The sequence below is a fragment of the Physeter macrocephalus genome, chromosome 17 (assembly GCF_002837175.3).
Source record: "Physeter macrocephalus isolate SW-GA chromosome 17, ASM283717v5, whole genome shotgun sequence".
NCBI classification, from domain to species: domain Eukaryota; kingdom Metazoa; phylum Chordata; class Mammalia; order Artiodactyla; family Physeteridae; genus Physeter; species Physeter macrocephalus.
In genome coordinates this window covers 51494246-51516586 of record NC_041230.1, presented here as the reverse complement: position 1 = coordinate 51516586, position 22341 = coordinate 51494246, and the positions used below count along the sequence as shown (strand labels likewise).

General features: G+C 51.8%; 1 protein-coding gene across 1 annotated transcript; it reads left to right on the top strand.

Moving 5' to 3' along the window:
* Positions 1-3768: 3768 nt before the first annotated feature.
* Positions 3769-22226, top strand: MBTPS1 (membrane bound transcription factor peptidase, site 1; the record flags this gene model as incomplete). Its single annotated transcript, XM_028477951.2, has 12 exons — positions 3769-3921; positions 6737-6925; positions 7352-7521; positions 8010-8125; positions 8603-8759; positions 9500-9624; positions 10326-10403; positions 12466-12606; positions 14402-14533; positions 15878-16004; positions 19402-19532; positions 20720-22226. Coding segments are annotated over 12 exons (1716 nt in total), but the record flags the coding sequence as incomplete, so codon positions are not given.
* Positions 22227-22341: the final 115 nt, after the last annotated feature.

Genomic DNA, 22341 nt, shown 5'->3' with positions numbered 1-22341 from the left:
GGTAGTGACTTCCTCTTTCTTTTTACTTTGTAAACTTTCCTTTGAAATCATCTTAGGTTTACAGAAATCTGCCAGAATCGTGTGGACGTTCTCATATACCCTCTCCTCGGCTTGCCCTCGGGCCAGCACCTCGGTAGTCCGTGATTCCTCTGCTAGAGCTAACAGGCGCACCCCGATGCTGTGCTGGGGTTAGTCTGCAGACAGATGCGCAGTGGCCGGCTCCCCTCGTGTTCTTTGGTCCAGGGTCCAGGCCCCACGCTGCGTGCAGTTGCCATGTCTCCCTGGTCTCCCCGGACCCCTGACAGTTCATCTGTCTTGTCATTCATGACTCTGAGTCCTCTGATGCTTTCTCGTCATTAGTGAGGTTCTGTATTTTTGGCAAGAATTCTTTTTCACTTTTTATTTTGAAATGATTTTAGATTTACAGCGAAGTTTTAAAAATTGGTGCATGAGGACTCATAAACCCTTCACTACCTTTCCCTGATATTAGCAACTTACATAACCATAGTAGAAGCCTCAGAGCCTGGAAGTTGGCACTGATACATTACCATCTGCTAACCTGCAGACCGTATGTGGATTTCACCCAGAGTTTTCCCACCCCTGTCCTCGGCCTGGTCCAGGATCCAGGCCAGCATCCACGTTGCATTCAGTCGTCGCGTGTCCTCGGTCTCCTCCAGTTGGCACGGCTGGCTCAGTGTCCTTCCTTTTATTCTGGCCGGTGCTCAGCTGCATCGTGAAGTTTAGGTGACGTGTCGGCTGGCCCCTCCGGGAAGCGGATGCCAGCGTGGACCTGATGGCCGAGCGGCCTCCTGGAGGAGGGGCCTGTGAAGAAGGGTGAAGGGGGCGAGCGGGGAGGAGTGGGAGGAGGACCCTCGCAGCCGGCACAGGTCTGAAACCTTTCCCGATCACGGAGATTCCCTGAACCGCACTGCCTGTTAGAGGCACCTGTATCCCCCAGGGCTGGGCCTACCCTGGTGCCCTCTGCGCTCAGTCCTTGGCACAGATGTAGTGGAGGGTCCACCGGTGTCTGTCCGCTGGGCTTCGCGGCAGGAGATCTGGTGCCGTGGGTGGCTCTGCCAGGTGTCTGCTGCAGTGACTGTCCCTTTGTGACTGCGAAGTGTCTTGTGGGGATGCCCTTGAAGATGATCTTGTTTCCTATAGCACAGGGAACTCTACTCAGTGCTCTGTGGTGACCTAAATGGGAAGGAAATCCAAAAAAGAGGGGATGTATGTGTACGTATAGCTGATTCACTTTGCTGTGCCGTAGAAACTAACACAACATGGTAAAGCAGCTATGCTCCAATAAAAATTTAAAAAAAAAAAAAAAAAAAGCAGATGATCTTGTTTCTTAACATACTTTCCGTCACTAAGTTTAGCATCCTCTGATGGTTCCTCCCTGTAACATTTCTTACTGTAGAGATTGTCCCATGGTGATTTTCTGTTTCTCTCATCCCCTTCTGCATTTATTAAATGAAATTCTGCTGTAAGGAAGAGCTGTCCTCCTCTCTTATTTATTCAGTTATATCAGCGTGGACACACAGGTCCTTATTTTACTCTGTGGGTTATAATCCATTGGCGTCATTGTTTATTGCTCATTTGTCCCAGGTCTGGCTCTCCAGGCCTCCCGCTGCTTGGCTCCCATGTCTTTTCAGCACGTCTCCATCAGTTGGGGGCACTTTCTCAGTTTTTGGCAGCATTTCCGTGCCCAGTGTTGGTATCAGTTCTTTGCCCGAGCAGCCCTGGTCCTTTAATTGGAGAGTGGGTTTAGAAACGGACACCTGGGCACCAGGTGTGCTCTTGGCAGCTGTGCTCATAGTGGTTTCTAGGCCCTTTCAGCAGACAGAGCTGGCGAGTGTCTGTACACACACACACACACACCTGTACCTCTTTCTGTGTCTGTCCGTGAAGTCATCTGTCTCCTGATCCCGCTGACCCCACGGCCCTCATCTTGAGCCTGCCTTCTTGCTGGGTATCCTTCTCTGGCCGCCAGAAACCTGGCTGTCACTCGCCACGATGTTTATTTGCTCAGTCCTAGTACACACTTGTGGACAAGTTTTAGAACTGCTAGCTCGTACCATGCTGAAAACAGATGTACTAACTAGAGGATTGTGTTTATGTGTAGTTATTTTTATCTTTAGCGTTATAGCATGTAGTCTACTGTTTGTCAAAGTGATTTAGGTTAATATCTTCCTCCCCACCACACCCCTTTCTATCTGGTTTTGCTATTTATTTTCAATGCAGTTGAGTTCATTTGTTAGCATTTCTGTTTCTTTTCGGATTCCCCCCACATCCTGGTTGATTTCAACTAGTTATGTATCGGGTTGTGGCTCTAAGGTTGGAACTGCACACAGAGTGCACCTGGCCAGGTGTTGCTCCCCTCAACCCTTCTATGCCACTCCCCCGGCCCCTTTCCCTCCACCCCCATAGGTAACAACACCATTAGTTTTTGCTTTATGCTTGCATTTCTTTTTTCACACACGAGCAGATACATACCTACCATCTTATATCCCCTTTCTTATGTGAAGGACAGCGTTACTATGAATATTCTCTTGTACTCTTTTCACTTAACAGTATCCTGGAAATCACTTTGTGTCAGTTCACAGAGATCTGTCTCCTCCTTTTTTTTTTTTTTTTTTTTTTACAGCTTCATAGTGTAGATACCTTAGTTTCTTCAAGCACATGTCTATATATGGGCATTGAAACTGTTTCCAGTATTTTGTAATTTTAAGCTGCTTGTGCCTGTGCATTTTAGTTTTGTTGGAGGTGTGTCTCCAGGGAAGATTCCTAGAAGTGGGGTTGCTGGGTCCAAGCTGAGAACAGAGGGCACGCTTCCAGGTCTCTCCCTTCCCCTCCAGAAGGGCTGTGCCGTGGGAGCTTGCCTGTCTGCCCGGAGCCTCACCCGCAGTGTCCTGCCATGCTCTACTTTCTGCCACTCTGACACGTGAGAAGTGCTATCTCAGTGTTGTTCTAATTTGCCTTTCTCAGGTTATGAGCGAGTTTGAACACTTTGTCTAGAGTTAAGAGCTGTTTTTATATCTTTCTTGTGAAGCGTTTGTGCATTTCTTTCACCATTTTTCTTTGCTGGTGTTTTTGTCCCTCGGTTTTTATGCGTTCTCATGTTAGGGTGAGTAACGCTTTATTGCGAGTATTTCTCCCAGTTTGTTGGTTGCCTTTTGACATTGTGAAAGTGTTTTTGGCCACGTGGTTTTTTTCTTTTTTAACAGCCATATTTGTTAGTCTGTCGTTGCTGTCGCCCCTGGATTTTGAGGCACAGAAAGCCTTTCCCTGCACTGAGGTTAAGGAGGGACTCACCCGTGTTTTCTTCTAATGCTCGTTGGCTTTCTTTTATTTACTTGAGAGTATCTGATCCATTTGGAGTTTATTCTTGCGTATGGTCTGAGGTGGGGATATAATTTTATCTTTTGCCGAATGACCACCCATTTGTCCCCACTCCAGTTATTTAAAAGTCCATCTTTGCTCCAGTGCCTTGAGACTGAGTCCCAGGTCTGCTCTGGGGCTGGTCACATACTCGTTCTCCACCAGCCGCAGCCACCGGATTCCAGGCTCACAGAGGGGGAGGCGATGCCCACGCGTCCCTCTGTGCGGCCGGTGAGGCAGGTTGGCCAGGAGGCCTGCCCAGCGCAGGGCGTGTTCTGCAGCCAAGTTCCCGGACCTCAGCGGAGGGCAGCCCTGGAGGCAGGCCCTTCCGAGGCTCAGGGCCGCCCCGCTGATGCTTTCCAAGGCCGTCTGCTGTAACACTGGGTTTTTTGTTTCAGTTTGAGCCCCAGCTACATCGATCTGACCGAGTGTCCCTACATGTGGCCCTACTGCTCCCAGCCCATCTACTACGGAGGAATGCCGACGATCGTCAATGTCACCGTCCTCAACGGCATGGGTGTCACAGGGAGAATCGTAGACAAGGTGAGCCTGCCCTCCGGCCAGCGGTGGGCTTCGACGTGGCCTCGGTTTACTCCTGCAGTTAGAGGGGCGGGTCCTCCTCCTGTCCGGGTGCCGGAGGATGGGAAGTAGTGGACTGTTCTCCCCTGAGCGCTTTATATATAAAGTCAGGGATACAGTAGTGAGGCCAGTTTGCTGCTCTTTTTCCTCGGCATCTTGAGTTTGACTCCCGAATCAGCTTCATTTTTACAGTTTCCCGTCGATAATTAAAGGTTCACTTACGATTATTTTATTGTTCAGTGAGGACACGTGGGCCTTCATGTTTAGAAGGCATGGTCTTTATTTGAATTTGGTGTTTATAATTTGTTTCACACTTACTACATAAACGTTATCACAAAAATAAAGGATCGGGGAAAAGAGCAGAAAAGCGACTTCAGCCCGACACACTAATAGAGCCGCTATTTGAAAAAAGAAGTTCAAATCATATTTTCTAACAAATTACTGTAGTTGTTTAAATAGGTGTATTTAAATTGATTCAGTGCCCGCCAGCACGCACTGTGTTCATCCTTGCTCTTTCATTTCCGAGTCCCTCATTTCATCTGTTTCTGGATTGCAGGATTTCACTTTTAATGAAGCTATCACAGAAAGTACATTTCTTATGATTTTGTGAGATTAATAAAGTCAGTTGCCTGAAGGAAAAAAAAAAAAAGAATCTTTTCCAGTCCTTATCTGAAATAGATATTTTTAGTTATCTTTGTGTGGTAGACAAAAATTTAGTCTTTTTTCTTTTTCAGTTCTCATGTTATAAACATTTTAAAATGTTACTATATATAAGCACCTTTCTAATGGTTGTTCTCGCTAATGGTTGTTTAATACTGTGTAGAATTGTTGAATCGTAACGTGCTTACTGTTTCTTCTTGCTTGAACAGTTAGGTGGTTTTCAACCGTAAACATCTCACTGAATATCTTTGTATATATCGTTTTCTTTTGTTCTGAATTATTAACATAAACTCCCTGGATTAGAATCCCAAGTAAGAGGGCACGAACATTATTAATGGCTCTTGGTATGTAACACCAGATTCTTTTCAAGAGAGGTGCGTCAGCTCAGACTGCCACTGATGGGCAGTGGGTGCATAGGGGTGGTGTCTCTGCTCTGGTGGTACGTCCTTTTTTCCCAGTTGCATGAGGTTTTAACATATGGAGATAAAATTCACGTGCCATAAAATGCACCCTTTTAAATTGTGCAGTTCAGTGGTTATTAGTATGTTCACAAGTAGTGATGCAACCATCATACTGGATAATTCCAGAACATTTTCATCACTTGAAGGAGAAACCCCTGTTAACACTTCCCATCCCCCCTCCCCCAGACCATGGCATTTCCTAATCCCCTTCTGTCTCCACGGAGTTACCTTTTCTGGACGTTTCCTATAAATGGAGTGGTATGTTACGTGGTCTTTGTGACTGGCCTCTTTCACTGAGCATAATGTCTTTAAAGAGGCTCATCTGCATTGCAGTGTATATGGTGCTTCACTCCTTTTCATGGCTGAAAAGTGGTTCATTGTATGGATAAGACCCCGCTTTGTCAGTGGTTCACTGTATGGTTAGACCCTGCTTTGTCAGTCGGTGGACATTTTGTTTGTTTCTACATGGTTCATCTTTTAACTTTAAATCTACAGGGGGTAGTCGGTGCCTTGTTTAATGATTTGTAAGGTGCGTATCTGCATGTTTGTTTACTGATTGTATTTCCTCTTGTGTGAATTCGTGTTTCATTTCCTCATGGCCCATTTTTCACTAGAATTTAGGTTGTCCCTATCCATCCGAACAAGATCTTCATTTCATCGAGAGATTAACCACTGTTGTGTGTCATGCAGAAAGATTGCCCAGATTATTGTTTTCTTGTCTCTTTAATATTAGAGGTGGTTTAAAAACTTGGGGGGGGGGTTCTGTAAAAGTTTCACTTTTTCATGAATTTTCATCTTTTGTGAGTTCTTCTGTTTCAAAAATTAGAAGCTTATCCCTCCAGAAATATAAGAAAAATCTCAATTTTATTTTCTACTCACTTTCCTTTTATGCTTGTTAAATATTTAATGTTTTCACCTGTGTTGAGTTAACTTGATATGCGTTACAAGCGATGGATAAAAGTTAATTTTCTTCTTTATTAACCAGTGGTCTGAAAAGCACTTTTATTAAAAATCCCTGTCCTTTCTCATTGTTCGTGATGCTGTGCCCTACGAATATTTTTCTTCTTTTTCACAGTTTTTTTTTTAACATGCTGCCTCGCTTGGGTGGGGTATGTCTTTGCTCTCTGGCTTGTGAGGGAAATGAGTAGTTCAGGCTAGCTAGAAACATTGGTTCGCTGTGCGAGCTGATGTGCGTTTCCCGTCTCATGCTTCCCTTTCGCCTTCCCCCACGCCTGGGGAGGCCTCCTCGGGGCGCCGTGCCCATTCCACCTGCCCGGTCGCTGGCTCAGAACCTGACTGGTGACAGTTTGCAGCCATGTCGTTTTATTATTTTATCCCTTTCAAGCAATGTGATTCTTTAAGCGTACAGCCAGTTGAGATCTAACCCCAAACCTGGGAATATTCTTTTCTGTAAGTTCTCTGCAGATGCAAGCTCTTCGTCAAGCCGTGTGTGTCCGCACCCCCCCGCCTCCTTTTAAACCTGCGGGGAACTTGTCTTTAAAGGTGGAATTGGTCAGCGGCGGTGCCCCTAGGCTCCTCCGGTGGGTGACGGCCTGGTGCTGCACGGCGGCCTCGGGCACGGGCTGCGTGGTGCCGGCTGCGCGGGCGGTGAGCCGGACGGAGCTTCTCACCCGAGCCTCTGCCTTTTCCTCCCGCAGCCCGAGTGGCAGCCCTACTTACCGCAGAACGGAGACAGCATCGAGGTGGCTTTCTCTTACTCCTCAGTGCTGTGGCCTTGGTCGGGCTACCTGGCCATTTCCATCTCCGTCACCAAGCAGGCCGCCTCCTGGGAAGGCGTCGCGCAGGGGCACGTCACGGTCACCGTGGCTTCCCCGGCGGAGGTGGACGTACGTGCGCGCGCGGGGGCTCGTGGGGAAAGGGGGACGGGCTGAGCGCCGGGCGCCGGGCGGTGAGGCGCCGTGCACGGGGGTCCCGGCCCGGCGAGCGGTGGGGGGGGGTCACAGCCCGCTTGGTGAGCGGGGCGTGGGTGGGCTGTTCTGTGCCAAATTTCAGGCTTAAAATGATCGTAAAACGTAGGGCTCATGCTATGCAGTCTAGTCGTTTTTAGGAACCAGGTGCCTTAAATTTGAATTCTGAAACCATTCATAATTGAATTCATAATTCTGAATGGAATTAATTATGACACACGAAGGTCCTCTCCTACCGTTTTTGTGAGGCATTCTTGTGTTCTGTTTGGGTTAAATTGATAAATAGAAGTGAGGTTTCTGACCTGAAGCCAAAGGGACGTTCCAAATTTCTTCTATTTTTTTCAGTCAAACGGTGCAGAGCAGACTTCAACAGTGAAGCTTCCAGTTAAGGTGAAGATAATCCCCGCTCCTCCTCGAAGCAAGAGGGTTCTCTGGGACCAGTACCACAACCTGCGCTACCCGCCCGGCTACTTCCCCAGGGATAACCTGAGGATGAAGAACGATCCTTTGGACTGGTGAGTGGCCGCCAGACCCGGCGCCCGTCCCCGCCACCGCCCCGTCCTTCCTCAGCGGGGCTGGGACAGGAGGAAAGGTGATCAGTGGCAGCGATGTAAGGTCACCTGCGTGGGGCCACCCTCGTTCACTCCCAGCGTGTCTGCGTTGCCGTGCTGAACTCATCCCGTGCAGGTGGTTGCTGGCCTCTTACACCCACGCCAGCGCTAGAGTGATGCTTCGGTGCCCTTTACGGAGCGTTTCTCGGGCCGCGCCTTCTCGTCGTCTTACCTCCTTCGTGCTTGTGCCGCGCAGGTGATTTCCTGTTATCACCCACTGTATGTGCAGCCCGGAGAGAGCTGGTGTGAAAGGCTGACTTTGGTGCCGGTGGACTGGCTCCCAGGCCTCTGTGGGCGGTGGAGCTGTTCCTTCAGAAACGCGCCCTGTGGCCACGCGGCTTTTATTCCGAGTAAGGACTGTCGGTTCTAGTGCCGGGCTTCCTGTGTTTCAGGAATGGCGACCACATCCACACCAACTTCAGGGACATGTATCAGCACTTGAGAAGCATGGGCTACTTCGTCGAAGTCCTCGGCTCCCCCTTCACGTGCTTTGACGCTAATCAGTACGGTGAGGGACACGAGGTGCTGGCGCCGCGGTCCCGCCCAGCTGGGGAGGGGTGGAGGCGGGCTAGGCTCCCCCGCTCCCAGCGGTGGCCGGGACCAGAGAGAGCGGCCCATGTTCCTAACGCCCAGCTGAAATGAGAAGCTCTCACAGCCGCTGGGGACAAGGACATTTGTACCCTTCTGTTGTTTTATTTGTTTTAATTAAAAGAAACTCCAGCACAGAATTTTGCTTCTCTCCGGGTGAGTGAATATCCTTCGCGTAGAGCATCACCAGTGAAACAGGCCGCAGCTGGCGGGTGTCCGCGTGCTGCTGGACCCTGATCCTTTCTTTTTCACCCCCTTTTAAAGCGGGACAGGGCACAGACCCGAGTACTAGAAGCCAGTAGCCGGAGCTGTTGAGGCCGGCGAGGTGCGGCGCTCCGGGAGCGGCGCTGCCCGCGGGCGAGGTGGCCGTGCTCACCGCTGGCCCTCTGCCCCTCAGGAACGCTGCTCATGGTGGACAGCGAGGAGGAGTACTTCCCCGAGGAGGCGGCCAAGCTCCGCAGGGACGTGGACAGCGGCCTCTCGCTCATCGTCTTCGGTGACTGGTACAACACGTCCGTGATGAGGAAGGTCAAGTTTTACGACGAAAACACGAGGTACTGATACGAATTGGTATTTGGATAAGAAATGTGACTTTCTGGGAATTAAATTCCACCCAGCAGAGACGTAGATCGTTTGGCCTGTCGGTGGTCCTTTCGGCTGTCGGGTTCCGACGCCTGGGGAGGGCAGGCTCTCTCTGCGTTGGCGGAGATGTTCTCGAAAGTTGCTTGTGAAGGAAGTAAACTGCTCATCGACCCAAGTTCTGACTGAAAGGGTTCCTTGTCCTTGTCGATCTTAGACGCTTCGGCTTTAAATTTCTGTTTAGTTCTTTCCCGCCCTCCCGCCTCTCCTTTACCGGATCTGTGTACATTTAAACGCACCAAGAAAACAGTTATTTAAGGAAAGCTTCCAGTAGATTGTTTATCGATGAAGAATTCCCGGCGTGTTATGGATATCTCGTCCTTACGATGTATGCTCTTTCCTTAGAGTCTGTGGCTTGAACTTCATAAGCCTCTTTCTTCCTTTACTGATCCTCTCCAGGTCCAGGCTCTGTATGCAGTGCGTTTATGTTAAATGTGGTGCATTTCCTGAAATAAATTGAGCTGTGATCCATTCGGCACACCGGCGGGAGCATTTCCATTGTGGTGTTAGTCAGACCCCGGCAGTTAGGCTCGTTTTTAGCTGAAACCCAGTGTGGAGGGACTGGACTCTGGTGGGAGAGGCCAGCTTTGTGACAGAAGTATCAAGCGTTTGTGGGACGCTTTAATCGCTCATTAGGTCCCCGTCACTTTCACAGGCAGTGGTGGATGCCGGACACCGGAGGAGCCAACATCCCAGCCCTGAATGAGCTGCTGTCGGTCTGGAACATGGGATTCAGCGATGGCCTGTACGAGGGGGACTTTACCCTGGCAAACCATGACAGTAAGGTTTTGTGTTTGTTTTTAGTAGGGCTCCTCATTCCCAGAGATGGGCAAGCAGAAGCCGTGCGTCTTTGAAGTCTAAGTTTCAGAGAGAGAGAATGATGTGATCTCACCTAAGTAAGCAGGGTCTGTGGAGAGAGCTGTTCAGTGTCTTCACAAAGGGCACCTGTAACACTGGGTGTTAACCCTAGTTTTCGTCCAGATTTTTAAAATGAAAATACTTCCTGCGAGCATTCCTAACTCTGGTACCACCTGTAAGGTTCTTTGTGTCCTGTATGTTCCCAAATAGGTCATACCCTCCCAGGCCCCTGATAATGTATCAGTTCTGTTTATGAAATAATTGCATGTCTCAGTTAAGAAGTCCCCCCCACCTTTGGTTTTGGTGGCTAGTTTCTAAAACAATGTCTTGAACGTTACTGTCACTAACTCTGCTCATCCTGACTTAGCTTGTCCCCAAGTCTGACAGCTCCAACTTCTAAAATCTACCCAGAAACCTTAGATTAATAGAGTAATTCAGCTTGAATTTTGAGGTAATTACTTGAAGTTTGTGTGACCAGGCAATAATAGCAGCTCCTCTCTTAAGATTAGAAACGATTTTAGAAAATACATAAATGTCTAAAGATTGCATCTGTGGTAAATGAGTAGCTGCTGATGAAAGCATTCAGTGTTTCTAGGTTCTAACTTTGAACGACTGTTTTCCAGTGTATTATGCGTCGGGGTGCAGCATTGCTAAATTTCCAGAAGATGGCATAGTGATAACACAGACATTTAAGGACCAAGGTAAGGAATGCTATTCATTTACTTTCTGGTTTCCCTTTTTCTTTCTCTCACATTTTTAAATCACGGTTTTGTTACACGTAATTCGCCTACCATAACATTCACCTTTTTAAAGTGTGCAGGTCCGTGATTTTTAGCGTTTCCACAAGTTGTGCGGTCATCGCCACCATCTGATTCCAGAACATTTTCATCACCAGAAAAGAAACCCCGTACCCATTAGCAGTTTGGATTTTTATTTATTTTTTTATTTTATTATTTTTTTTTTTTTTGCGGTACGCGGGCCTCCCTCTGTCGTGGCCTCTCCTGTCGCGGAGCGCGGGCTCCGGACGCGCAGGCTCAGCGGCCGTGGCTCACGGGTCCGGCCGCTCCGCGGCGTGTGGGATCCTCCCGGACCGGGGCGCGAACCCGGTTCCCCTGCATCGGCAGGCGGACGCGCAACCACTGCGCCGCCAGGGAAGCCCAGCAGTTTGGATTTTTAAAAAATTATCTGCAGTATGTGTGTGGTACTTCAGGTGGGACGTCTTGTGTAATATGTTCTGGGGGATACGTAGAAAGATCAGACAGTCTCTTGCTCCTAACTGGAATATGTGTGTAGTGACCACTGCAAAATAAGTTGACTTTCCTACCGGAGAAGAGGGGCTTTTGAGTATTTGTAGGGGTATTTTTTAAGACTGTCTTGAAAGTTGCTTGAAATTTTTGTTACTATTTATGAGTTGTTCTGCTCTGTGATTGCCAGGCCACTAAAATTCTAGAAGAATGTTGGCTGTGCTTTGAACTCCTCAACTGTGTAAACGTAAAGAATATCACAGTCGTCCCCTAAAATTCCCTGAAGACGTAGAAGGGAGAAAAGGTCTTTACTTTCGGTTTTGCCTTTTTCCTGCAGACAGCCGTCACCTGGGCAGGCAGGCGATGCCACGTCCCCTGGCGTCGGTGCCTGTGACGCTGCTGAGCGCGCTGAGCAAAGCGGGGTGCGGAGGAGCGGGGTGCCCCGGGTTGCCTCCGCCCTCCCCGAAGGTGGCAGCCGCCCCCCTCCTGCCCAGGGTGGTCCTCCCCCGGCCCCGCCCTCCAGAGCCAGGGTTCTGCACCGTGTGTCCCTCTCACCTTTACGAGGCCGTGCGAGAGTGTTCCGTGACCGCTGTGAAGGGCTCGTGGAGACTCACGGGCCGGATCCATTTCCTCGTGCAAGTTGATATTTTCTGTTTCAGAGTGGAAGGCCCCCTCCCTTGTGAAGTTTGTCATTTTCTGTAATCGGAAGTCGGGGACAGTTTCCCTAGTTGAAAATGACAAGAAGTCAGGATTTCTCACCCATCGGTTTGTGTCTGCAAGGTATAATTTACCTCTGTGTTGCCTGGAAGGGGCTCTTTCCTTCCAGTCAGGGCAGAGTCAGTCAGTAAGTAGTTCTGTGTTCATAAGGGTATATTTTAACTTTAAGGACGTAAATGATCCTGTCTTCCCAGTCCCCTGGCGCAATTTACCGTGGGTTAGTAATTCTTTCTGAGATCTGTTGCTCACAGGGCAGTGTTGCTTCTGGAAACGCCCCTGGGGTGAAGGCCGTGGTCTCCTTGTCAACTTGTTGCCATCTGGTAGCTCCTTTTTTTGTGGGGGGAGAGAAATGAGAAGTAGGTTTAAGGGTGCATACTTTATTTTGGTGTTCTGCTAGCCTGAAAATGAAAATTAGTTACCTGGGAATCCTTTTTAAGGGACTTTTTATTTCCAGACAGGCTTTAAGTTGAGTAATCTTTTGGGTACAAAATAGGAATTTGAAAACCTGGGTCATGCTGGATCAAAAAGGACCCTGTTGTCAGAAACAAAACTGTCAAACCTCGAGGCCAAGTGTGCGAATATACGTATACATGTACGTGAATTTTGCTACAGCCCAAATTAGTGGCACTTTATATGTTGTTTTCTTATCCTAAAAGTTGGCACTGTTGTGATTATTGGATTTTGCTGTGGGTGTTTTTTTGCAGGGGGCTCATATGGACTAAATGTCAAGGTAAGGGGCACCTGGAAAATTGTTCATTCCTCCACAGAACTTCTCACTGCTGTTTCTGTTGTGTTGTTTCAGGATTGGAGGTCTTAAAGCAGGAAACAGCAGTTGTTGAAAACGTCCCCATTTTGGGGCTGTATCAGATCCCGGCTGAGGGTGGAGGCCGGATCGTGCTGTACGGAGACTCCAATTGCTTGGATGACAGTCACCGACAGAAGGGTGAGAAGTGCTGGTGCGGCTGCAGCGGGTGGGCCTGGGTGGCTTTGAGGTTCCTGCCCCTTCTCCCCCTTGTCCCTGGACAGGCACCATGAGATGCTGGTACATAGAGGCCGCTCAGGTGAGCCAGCTGCTTGGGATGTTTTGATAGGTATCTCGGGCTGGACGTGTTTAATAAGCAAAACAAGAGCGCGCTCTCAGGCTGCGCTGCCCTCCCCTCCGCGCTTGTGCTGAGGCCGGCGGAGGCCAGGCGCCGTGTTTTGGCGGGGAGGCCAGCGTACCCGGTCTCTGCCCCGCCCGGCGTCCCCCTCTGGAGGATGTGTCCCTCGTGCTGCCGCGCAGGCCCCTCTCAGGTCTGACCCAGCCTCGTCCAGCACTTGGCCCTCATCCCAGACTCGGGAGTTGCGGCCCTCGTGAGGGGTGCTTGGTATCATCGCTGGGTGTGAGGTGGGGGCAGAGAGGGGCAGCTAGTCCTCAGCGCCCCTCCTCTTCCTCAGCTTCTCTCCACACACCTTCAGATCTGGGGGTTTGAGCTTGGCCCAAGACTTTCATTTTTCTCATTTTGTAAAGGAGGCACGGACGGGTGCAAGTGTTCCGTCTCTTTGCTGGTCAGATGAGGACCAGACCAGGACCGGAACCTAGTCTTTCAGGTCCCTGAGGACGGGGGCAGGAGGGGCTGGGGGAGCCATGTCCTCGTGTGCAGGCAGAGGGGCCGAGGCGGCCTGAGCGCGAGCTGGGCGTCTGTGCTGCGTCCGTCCCCCTCTCTCTCTCCCTCTCTCGCTCTCTGTGATGTGCGGGTTAAGTGACTACGTTCCTAGCGCTTCACATAAATCCATAGAACGTTTTCTTTTAAAACAATCAAAAGCGAAGGGTAAAGTTATAGTTGAAAGGAGATTAATGTTTTATTTCTACAGAGATTGTCTTAAGACCTGTGATCTCTGGTGTGTCTTTATGAAAACTGTAAATTCCTGAGAGACTGTCCGGGTCCTTACACTTCCCGTGTCCGCCTGGAGGAGCTTTGGGGGCCGGGAGCGCTTGACCGGGTGCTCCGTCGGGAGGCGAGTGCGTCCTGCCGTCCCCTCCCTGTGACCCTCACCCCGTCTGCGCTGGTGTTGATGGGATGCGGGGAGGTGGCCGCTGGGGAGCAGTGGTCCCAGCTTTAAAGTCCCTGCAGCTCCTCATCTCCTGAGAGGAAGGGTCCGTCCGTGTGGCCCTGTGACAGAGGCTGCTGAGTGCAGCCCAGCACCTAGACTCCCTGGGATGGCCCCCCAAAATAACTGACCATTTTCAGCTTTCCTACTTTGTGGTCGGGGCCCGCTGACTCAGGGTGGCCCAAGCTGCTAGACTTTGTACTTGCGTTGACCTTGAACCCACCTCCCTGTGGCGTGCGCCCGTTGGTCCTGGCTCTACCCTCACCTGAAAATCTAGATCCCTCCCCCGGGACAGCCTGCGGGCATTGGCGGGAGCTTTGGTGCCCGCTTCTCCCCTCCTGTCTCGCAGACCCCCGATCTCCGGGCGGTTCTGCTCTCTGGTGGCACGTGGTCCCACCGTCCCTGCAGGAGCCCCTTCTGTCCTTGTCGTGAGGAACCCAGAACCGAGGGGCGCCTGGTGGCTGGGAGCGGGGCCCGCGTGGGCTGCCACTGACCGTGGAGGACGCGAGTGTCTCACGAACAGGGCTGTGCTGGGACCCGCCCCTCTGCCATCCCGTTTCCCCCTTGTTGGGGGGCCAGCTTTGATTTCCCTGTAGAGGTCGCTGTAAACAGATCTAGTTGCTAAGCAGCCTGTGCTGAACCCACAGACTGCTTCTGGCTCCTGGACGCGCTCCTGCAGTTCACATCGTACGGGGTGACGCCCCCCAGCCTCAGCCACTCGGGGGCTCGGCAGCGCCCCCCCAGCGGAGCGCGCTCGGTGGCTCCGGAGAGGATGGAAGGTGAGTGGCCGCGGGGGGCGCCCGCCCCCGCCCGTGTCATCCCACGAGACGGGCTCCCACGAGACGGGCTCTTGGGAGGAGCGGCCGGCAGTTCAGAGCGCTCTCTAGGTACCAGGCGCCAGGCCGGGGCTGCTCACAGGGATTACTCTCAGCCCTCTCGGGACCCTTGAAAATAGGGGCTCCTTTCCGGTTCACAGAAGAGACAGGGCCCCAGGTCGCCTAGCGGATGACAGCCCGGTGGCCGCGCAGTCCGAGCCCCCTCCTCCCAGGCTGTCCCTGGACGCTCGGTGCGAGCCGCGGTGTGGTTCTGAACTTCCCAGTAGCCGCATGTAAGGACTAAAAAGAAAGAGGTTAATAAGTTCATGGTGATAAAACTCTTTAGCCCCTTTCACCAGAACGCTATTATTTAAACACGTGACACCCGCCCTCTCAGTCGCTCAGTAGCTGCCTGCGGGCAGTGGCTGCGGTAAGGGACGGCACAGATCTGAGAAGCAAAAAGAATTCTGAATTTTGAAACGGCAGATTTTCTTTTTGTCCTGAGCATTAAATATTTGAAAAGGGGAAGCTGTTTCCGCGAAGTGTATCTACAGGTTAGGCTTCTTGAGTATAGCCTAGCGCGTGTCTTTCCGGTCAGTGGGGCGGCCCGGCCGCTGCCGTGTGTACAGCGTGGCCGCGTTAGAGGGTGCGGCCGTCCTGATCTGTTCGCTCACCCTCGGCAGCAGCCAGGCCTCGCCCCCGAGCACCTGGCAGGCAGCTGAGAAGCGCGTGGAGTGGGCCTGATGGCCGGGAAGCCGGCAGACAACTAACGAAGCCTTGTTTTCCCCCTGCATCTTCTTAACGACGATGGCCCGGTTGTCGGCGTGGGTGCTGCCCAGGGAACCACCTGCACCGATACTCCAAGGTCCTTGAGGCTCTGCATGCGGGCAGTGGCTGCGGTAAGGGACGGCACAGATCTGAGAAGCAAAAAGAATTCTGAATTTTGAAACGGCAGATTTTCTTTTTGTCCTGAGCATTAAATATTTGAAAAGGGGAAGCTGTTTCCGCGAAGTGTATCTACAGGTTAGGCTTCTTGAGTATAGCCTAGCGCGTGTCTTTCCGGTCAGTGGGGCGGCCCGGCCGCTGCCGTGTGTACAGCGTGGCCGCGTTAGAGGGTGCGGCCGTCCTGATCTGTTCGCTCACCCTCGGCAGCAGCCAGGCCTCGCCCCCGAGCACCTGGCAGGCAGCTGAGAAGCGCGTGGAGTGGGCCTGATGGCCGGGAAGCCGGCAGACAACTAACGAAGCCTTGTTTTCCCCCTGCATCTTCTTAACGACGATGGCCCGGTTGTCGGCGTGGGTGCTGCCCAGGGAACCACCTGCACCGATACTCCAAGGTCCTTGAGGCCCGGCTGGGAGGCCCTGAGCCTCGGGCGCTGCCGGCCTGTCCGCACCTGTCGTGGGCCAAGCCGCAGCCTTTGAATGAGACGGCTCCCAGGTTGGTGACACTGTGCTTTTCCGCTCTTTCTGCTGGGCATTGCCTTTTTTTTTTTTTTTTTTTTTTTTTTTTTTTAATAAGAGGGAGCGGAATTTTACTGACATCATTATCGAATAATCAAGTCTAGCTTGTCGTTTTGTGATGGTTTTCTAAATTAGCGAGCTCCCGTATTGGCCTTCAGAGTTATGCACCCTGGTGGTATCCTGCGTAAACAGTGCTCTGGGTAATTAGCCTCCCGTTAGGTTTGGTTGGCTCTTGGTGAAAAAGCTTGTGATCTGACAGTGATGTCCCCTTGAAGGGAAGCTCTGGCTCCTTTAGTTCGAGGTTCGGGAGTTGAGTGCTCCCCGTGTGCGGTGTTGATTCTGGGATACAGACAGGGTCTTTCCGTGTCACACCCGGGGGCAGAGACTTCAGGAGTAGGTCTGGGTTCTGGCCTGTCGCCGGGCCCGGAGTTGCGTCTGTGCCCTCACCCTGGGCTGAGTGTCGTCCCTGGTAAAGTGACCTCTTAACCATGACAGACGCTGTTGATCTGCCTGCTTCTCCATCTGTCAAGCTCAGCCTCTTCATTTCTGTCGTTTGCTTTCAGAAGCCAAAAATTGAGTGACCCCTGCTGTTTCTCTGTTCGGGCGGAAGAGCCAGCTCAGGCCGCTGGTTCCAGGTTTTCTCTAGATCAGTCCCTCTCCCCGTGTCTCTCCTGGGCATGCCTGGCCCCAGCGGGACAATTTCCTGCTCTGGTGAGGAGATTTGAGGTCCTGGTACGGTGACGCAGTGGCCCATGCTCTGGGCGTGGCTGTGGGAGCAGTCCCCCCGCCCCGGGCTTCTGCTCTCCCGAGCGGCGCCGCGAGCAGCTGTTTCCCCTCACCGGCAGCACGCCTCACGCACGCGGCAGGTCCCCCTCGAGGGGGGCCCCTGCATTCTCTCCCCCACCAGCCTGCCCACTTTGTTTGGGTCTCCGTGTGTGCAGGTGTTGGGGTGTGTGTGGCAGGGCACGGGGGGCCACTGTCTACCTTGTGAGCCACGAAGAGGGGGCTGCCTGCGGGAGGCCCCGAAGCTTCCTTTGCTTTACCGTCGCCGTGAACAGAAGCACCGAGTGCGCCGCTCACTCACCGAGTGATGAGCACGTCATCTTCAGAGCACGCTCGGTGGAAAACAGCATTGTAGATCCATCACGCTCTCTACTCGTTAGCACTTTTGGTCCTGAAACTTTAATTACTGAGGACTTTTCCATTTCAGTTACCGTGCCATCATTTAAAAATTTCTGATAAGATTCCATTTTTACATCTCATTTGTTTATAACCTATCATCATCCTAGTATTCACACCAGACTTGAACTCCAGCTGTGGTCAGCAGTTCATGCCCAGTGGACAGTGGCTGTTGGCAAAGGTTCCTGAAACCCAGTTATTCTCCACAGTGCTGCTCAGGACTCTGAGAATAGATAACAGTATCCTTGGTGTCTGCGTGTCCACATCGAACAACGCGTCAAGTCCCAGCCTGGCCCGTCAAGGATGCTGATGTGTGCAGCTCCTGGAATTTGGTTTTCACTGTCGCTCTCAAGGATTCCTTCTGGGGCTTCCCTGGTGGCGCAGTGGTTGAGGGTCCGCCTGCCGATACAGGGGACGCGGGTTCGTGCCGCGGAGCGGCTGGGCCCGTGAGCCGTGGCCGCCGAGGCTGCGCGTCCGGAGCCTGCGCTCCGCAACGGGAGGGGCCGCAGCAGTGAGAGGCCCGCGTACCGCAAAAAAGAAAAAAAAAAAAAAAAAAGAATTCCTTCTTAATACACCCACCAGGCTTCACCTTTATCTCACATCTCACATCTTGTTGAAAATTGTTCTCAGTTCTCATCGACCTAGATCTAGGACTAGATACTGAATCTCTGAAGCGATGCGAGACAATGTCAGAGAGCCCTGGAAAGGCTCGGGGTCCGTCAGCCCAGTGCTGAGCGCAGGCGTCCACTCCGTTCCTGAAACCAGGACTCATTTCCCGGTGTCGTTCCTGGGCGTCAGGCATCTGTACCCAGAGCAGCTGCAGGAATGTCCGACCTGTAAGGAGCCCCTGGGTGAGGCTAACCTTCTGTCGTCCCATGGGGACGTTGTGAAATTCTCAAATAATAATGCGGTGCACTGTCACCCCATCTGCTCAACGAGAAGGGGCCACCGCCAGGTAATTGAATTCCAGAACAGGAAAGCGCCGTGAGAATTAACATACAGCCCCATGTATGTTCATCTGCATGGTTATAAAGCTTAAATGTCATTGATTCTGTAACTTAGCATTGTCAGTTTAATTTTCAGACTGATTAAACCTGAAAAGTAAAGTTAAATTATATAAAATAGAACAGGTTATAATACTCGGCATTTTCCGAGCAGTTGCCCGGTTGGACGGGCAAGATAGCAGCTTATCTGTTTCCTGCTCGGAAAACCTCTTTACAGAGCCAGTGTCCGTCGGCTTCCTGCTGACCTTCATCCTGATTGCTGATAGAACTGAACACTTTGCTCTCTCTTGGCCAAAGTGAGAGATGGGCCAGCAATTTCCAAATGAATGAGAAGAGAAAAATGGCGAATTCATAATTTACAGGCATATTTTATTCTTTTCCCTGATTTTAGCCACGGCAGTCTTCAGATTTTCCATTCGCACTCTGCTCTAATCTCTGTGTCTTCCCAGGCGGCTCTTGGCAGTATACCAGCCTCTCTTCCTCAGTTACAAGTTACATTGGCCTGAACAAGTTCTTCTTCAGATCTTAGAATTAGTGATGTGAATAATGGTGCCATCGTAGCAAGTCCAGTACATTTTGCAAAGCACGTGTGTTTCCTTTCTTCATCACTGTGGCCCTGCAGGCTAGGCAGATGCTCATTCCTTTATTCCCATGGTTTCTGTCCACGCCTCGGTTACTTGTGTGTCTGCCTTGTTCTGCCTCCTGAGACTGGTGTCCTTGAGGACCAAGGTGACGGCTGGCCCCTGCCACCAGGTCTGCCCCCTTTGCCGCCGTGGTTTGCGTCCGTCAGAGAGCAGAGCCCACGGCTCTCCTGCCTCGCGGTGGAGACTGTGCACCTTCCAGCCGGGCCGTGTCCCCTCGCCTGCATCCGCCGGCTCCTTTCGGAGGTTATGTGTAGTTTCCTCTCCTTCTGCTGGGCCACGTTTCTGGTTTAGGCCAAGGCAAGCTCGAGTTGCTAGTGGTGGAAGCCCTCTAGAACTGAATCTGGTGTGTGCGGACTTGACTTGGCGCTCTTGCCTTGGGGCCCGGAAGCGCGCTTGCAGTCGTCCACGGTTGGGTTTAGGTAGACGTAGATGGGACGCCATGTCACATTCATGTTTAAATCACTTTCTGTTCCTTAGGGGTTGGCTCAGCTTCCTTGGGCCAGTACAGTTGCTTATTTTTATTTTGTTTGAATCCGTTTTCCTGAAGTAATCTTTGGAAACACCAGAAGTTACTCTCCATCGACCTGGACAAGGTGGTGTTACCCAGCTTCCGATCAAATCGCCCTCAAGTGAGACCCTTGTCTCCGGGAGAGAGTGGAGCGTGGGACATTCCCGGAGGTCAGTTCTTCGGTGTTTTACTCTTGGGCTGAATCATCCTATGGTTTGTTCTAAAGAGCCTCCCTCCGTCCCCCAGGAGGTGGGTCAGGCCGTTCGCGTCTCTGCCATCCTGGGACCATGGGGGTCCTGGCTTTCTTCGTGGGACATATCAACAAGGCCAAAAGCAGACCTAAAGGATTAACATGTTGTCGTCTCTTAGAAAATTCTACTTGAATTTTCAAATTAGAATTTCTTTTATGATGTCCGTCTGTCACAGCATGGCCCCTGAACCCTCAACCCAGACGTCTTCACCGATTCTCTGCCCCGGCCCCCCTAGGATGGGACTTCCCTGAGCTGGCATTCTCAGTTAAATGTGGGGTGTCCCTCACCCCAAGTGACATCAAATGGTCCCCCCCCCACCCGCCACATAGTGGCTTTGGCCTCACTGGACTGTCGGGGACACGTTGTCCTTTATCTGGGATGGTTGGACCAAGTCATCCCGGCGGAGTGTGGGCTCCTCTTCTGTCCCGGAAATCCCCGTGCTCTTGCACGAGTTTACAGCTCCTCAGGGGCACCTCTCCTGGTGTTAGGGATTGGCCGGGAACTCCAGGGACCGGGAAGGGGGTACCCTGGCCCGCGTGGTCCAACCCTGGGGACTTGGTGTGCTGACGTCAAGCTCCTGAGGGCCGTGCCTGCAGGTCCCGGGGTGCACCGATGAAGGTTAGTTCTGGAACCCCGGCGTCGCTCAGTTACAGAGCCGTGTGACAGCACAAACCCAGGTTCTTCCGAGGGCCACTCTCAGTTCCCGACCACGTGTCCCATCCGCGGGAGGCCTTCCCAGCGGCGGGAGCGTGGCCGGCCGGCCTCACCTTCCCGCCAGGCCGCCTCCCTCTTCCCCCGGTCCAGCCAGTGTAACGCCAGCGCCTAGACTTGTCCGTCTTCCGTTTTTTTCATGATAACAGAGATAGGGCGCCCCCGTTGCAGATTATCCGCGGCAGCGGAAGGACCACGCTGGCTTCTGAGAGAGCACAGGTGGGGAGGCGGGGCAGAAACCTCACGCCCCACCCCGTGCCCCGGGAAGCCCTCGTCTGAGAGTTTGGACGCACTTCTCTCTCATTCTTCCTCTGCGTCACTACGAGCCCAGCTCGTCTCGTAGGCACAGAGGCCGTGGCCGTGTTGACTGACCGTCCCCCGCTGTCCTCCTGCAGGGATCATGCCTGGCCGCTACAACCAGGAGGTGGGCCAGACCATTCCCGTCTTCGCCTTCCTGGGAGCCATGGTGGTCCTGGCTTTCTTCGTGGTGCAGATCAACAAGGCCAAGAGCAGGCCAAAGCGGAGGAAGCCCAGGGTGAAGCGCCCACAGCTCGTGCAGCAGGTTCACCCGCCAAAGGCCCCCTCGGTGTGACGTCCGCCCGGCTGGCTGTGAGCACCGGGGAGCACCTTCGAGGGTGGCTGCGGCCGGCGGGCGGAGCCGTGGGCTCCCGGGGGCCCCCTGCTCGAAACGCTCTGAGAGCCTGTGCCGAGCGGGCCTCCCCCGGCGAGGAGCGCAGGCTCGCGGTGTGTCGTGCGGGGCGCGGGGCCGTGGGAGGGCCCCGCGGGGCAGCCTGGAGTCAGACCTCGCCGGCCGCCCGTGCACCAAAGACTCGGACAACTTCTAAAGGCTGTCGGGGAGGAAACGGCTCTGACCAAGCTAGATGTGCTCCATAAAGGCTATTTTCTATATTTATTGTTGGGGAAAAGTCACTTTAAAGACTTGTGCTGTATGGAAGCAAAGCTATTTTTTCTGTCAACGGAACGCAGTTTTTTACTATTACATCATGAGGAATAACACAGACGCCGTGATCTCCTTTTTGATGAGAGGACAGGTGAAACATAGCCCTTCGCTTTATTTTTATAAGTATCAACTGCCATCGTGTTTTGTAATTTGGGTCTTGATTTCACCATTGTTGGTGAAGAAAATTTTCAATAAATACGCATTACCTGTATGAAGCTAAAAAGAAGTGTGTAATGGGCTCTTGCCCACCTGTCCATTTCTCTTTGATGACAACCTGGAATGGCTTCTGAGTCAGCCTGTTAAATATTTTTTTGAGATGTAATTCATGTCCTACAAAATTCTGTTTAAAAGTGTACGGTTCAGTGGTTTTTAGTATATTCCAAGGTTGTGCAACCATCACCGCTATAATTCCAGAACATTTTCATCGCCTCCAAAAGAAACCTCCTACCCAGCAGCCAGTCAGCCTCCGTTCCCTCCTCCCACAGCCCCAGGCAACCACTGATTTGCTGTCTCTATGAATTTGCTTAATCTGAACATTTCATAAAAAGGGCGTCGTATAATACATGGCCTTGGCGGACTGGCTGCTCTCACGGAGCGCGTCCTAGTGGTTCATCCGTGTTGTAGCTGTCTCCGTACCTCACTCCTTTCTAGACCTGAATGACACTCCGTCGGATGGATAGGTCTTGTTTTGTTTATCCTCACTTGATGGACCTCTGAGCTGTTTCCACTTTTTGTCTGTTGTGAATAGTGTTGCTTTGAGCATGCGTGTACCATTTCTAGTGTGGACATAAGTTTTCATTTCTGTTGGGTTGGCACCGAGGAGTAAAATCCTATAGTTTTATGCTTCACTTTTTGAGGAACTGCCAAACGCTTTTTCCAAAGCTGCATCACCGTTTTACGTTCCCACCAACAGTGTATGAGGGTCCCAGCTTCTCTACATTCTCACCAACAGTTACTGTTACCCATTTTTCTGACGATAGCCCTCTAGTGGGTGTGAAGTGACATCTCATTGTGGTTTGATTTGCATTTCCCTAAAGATAATGATGTTGAGCATCT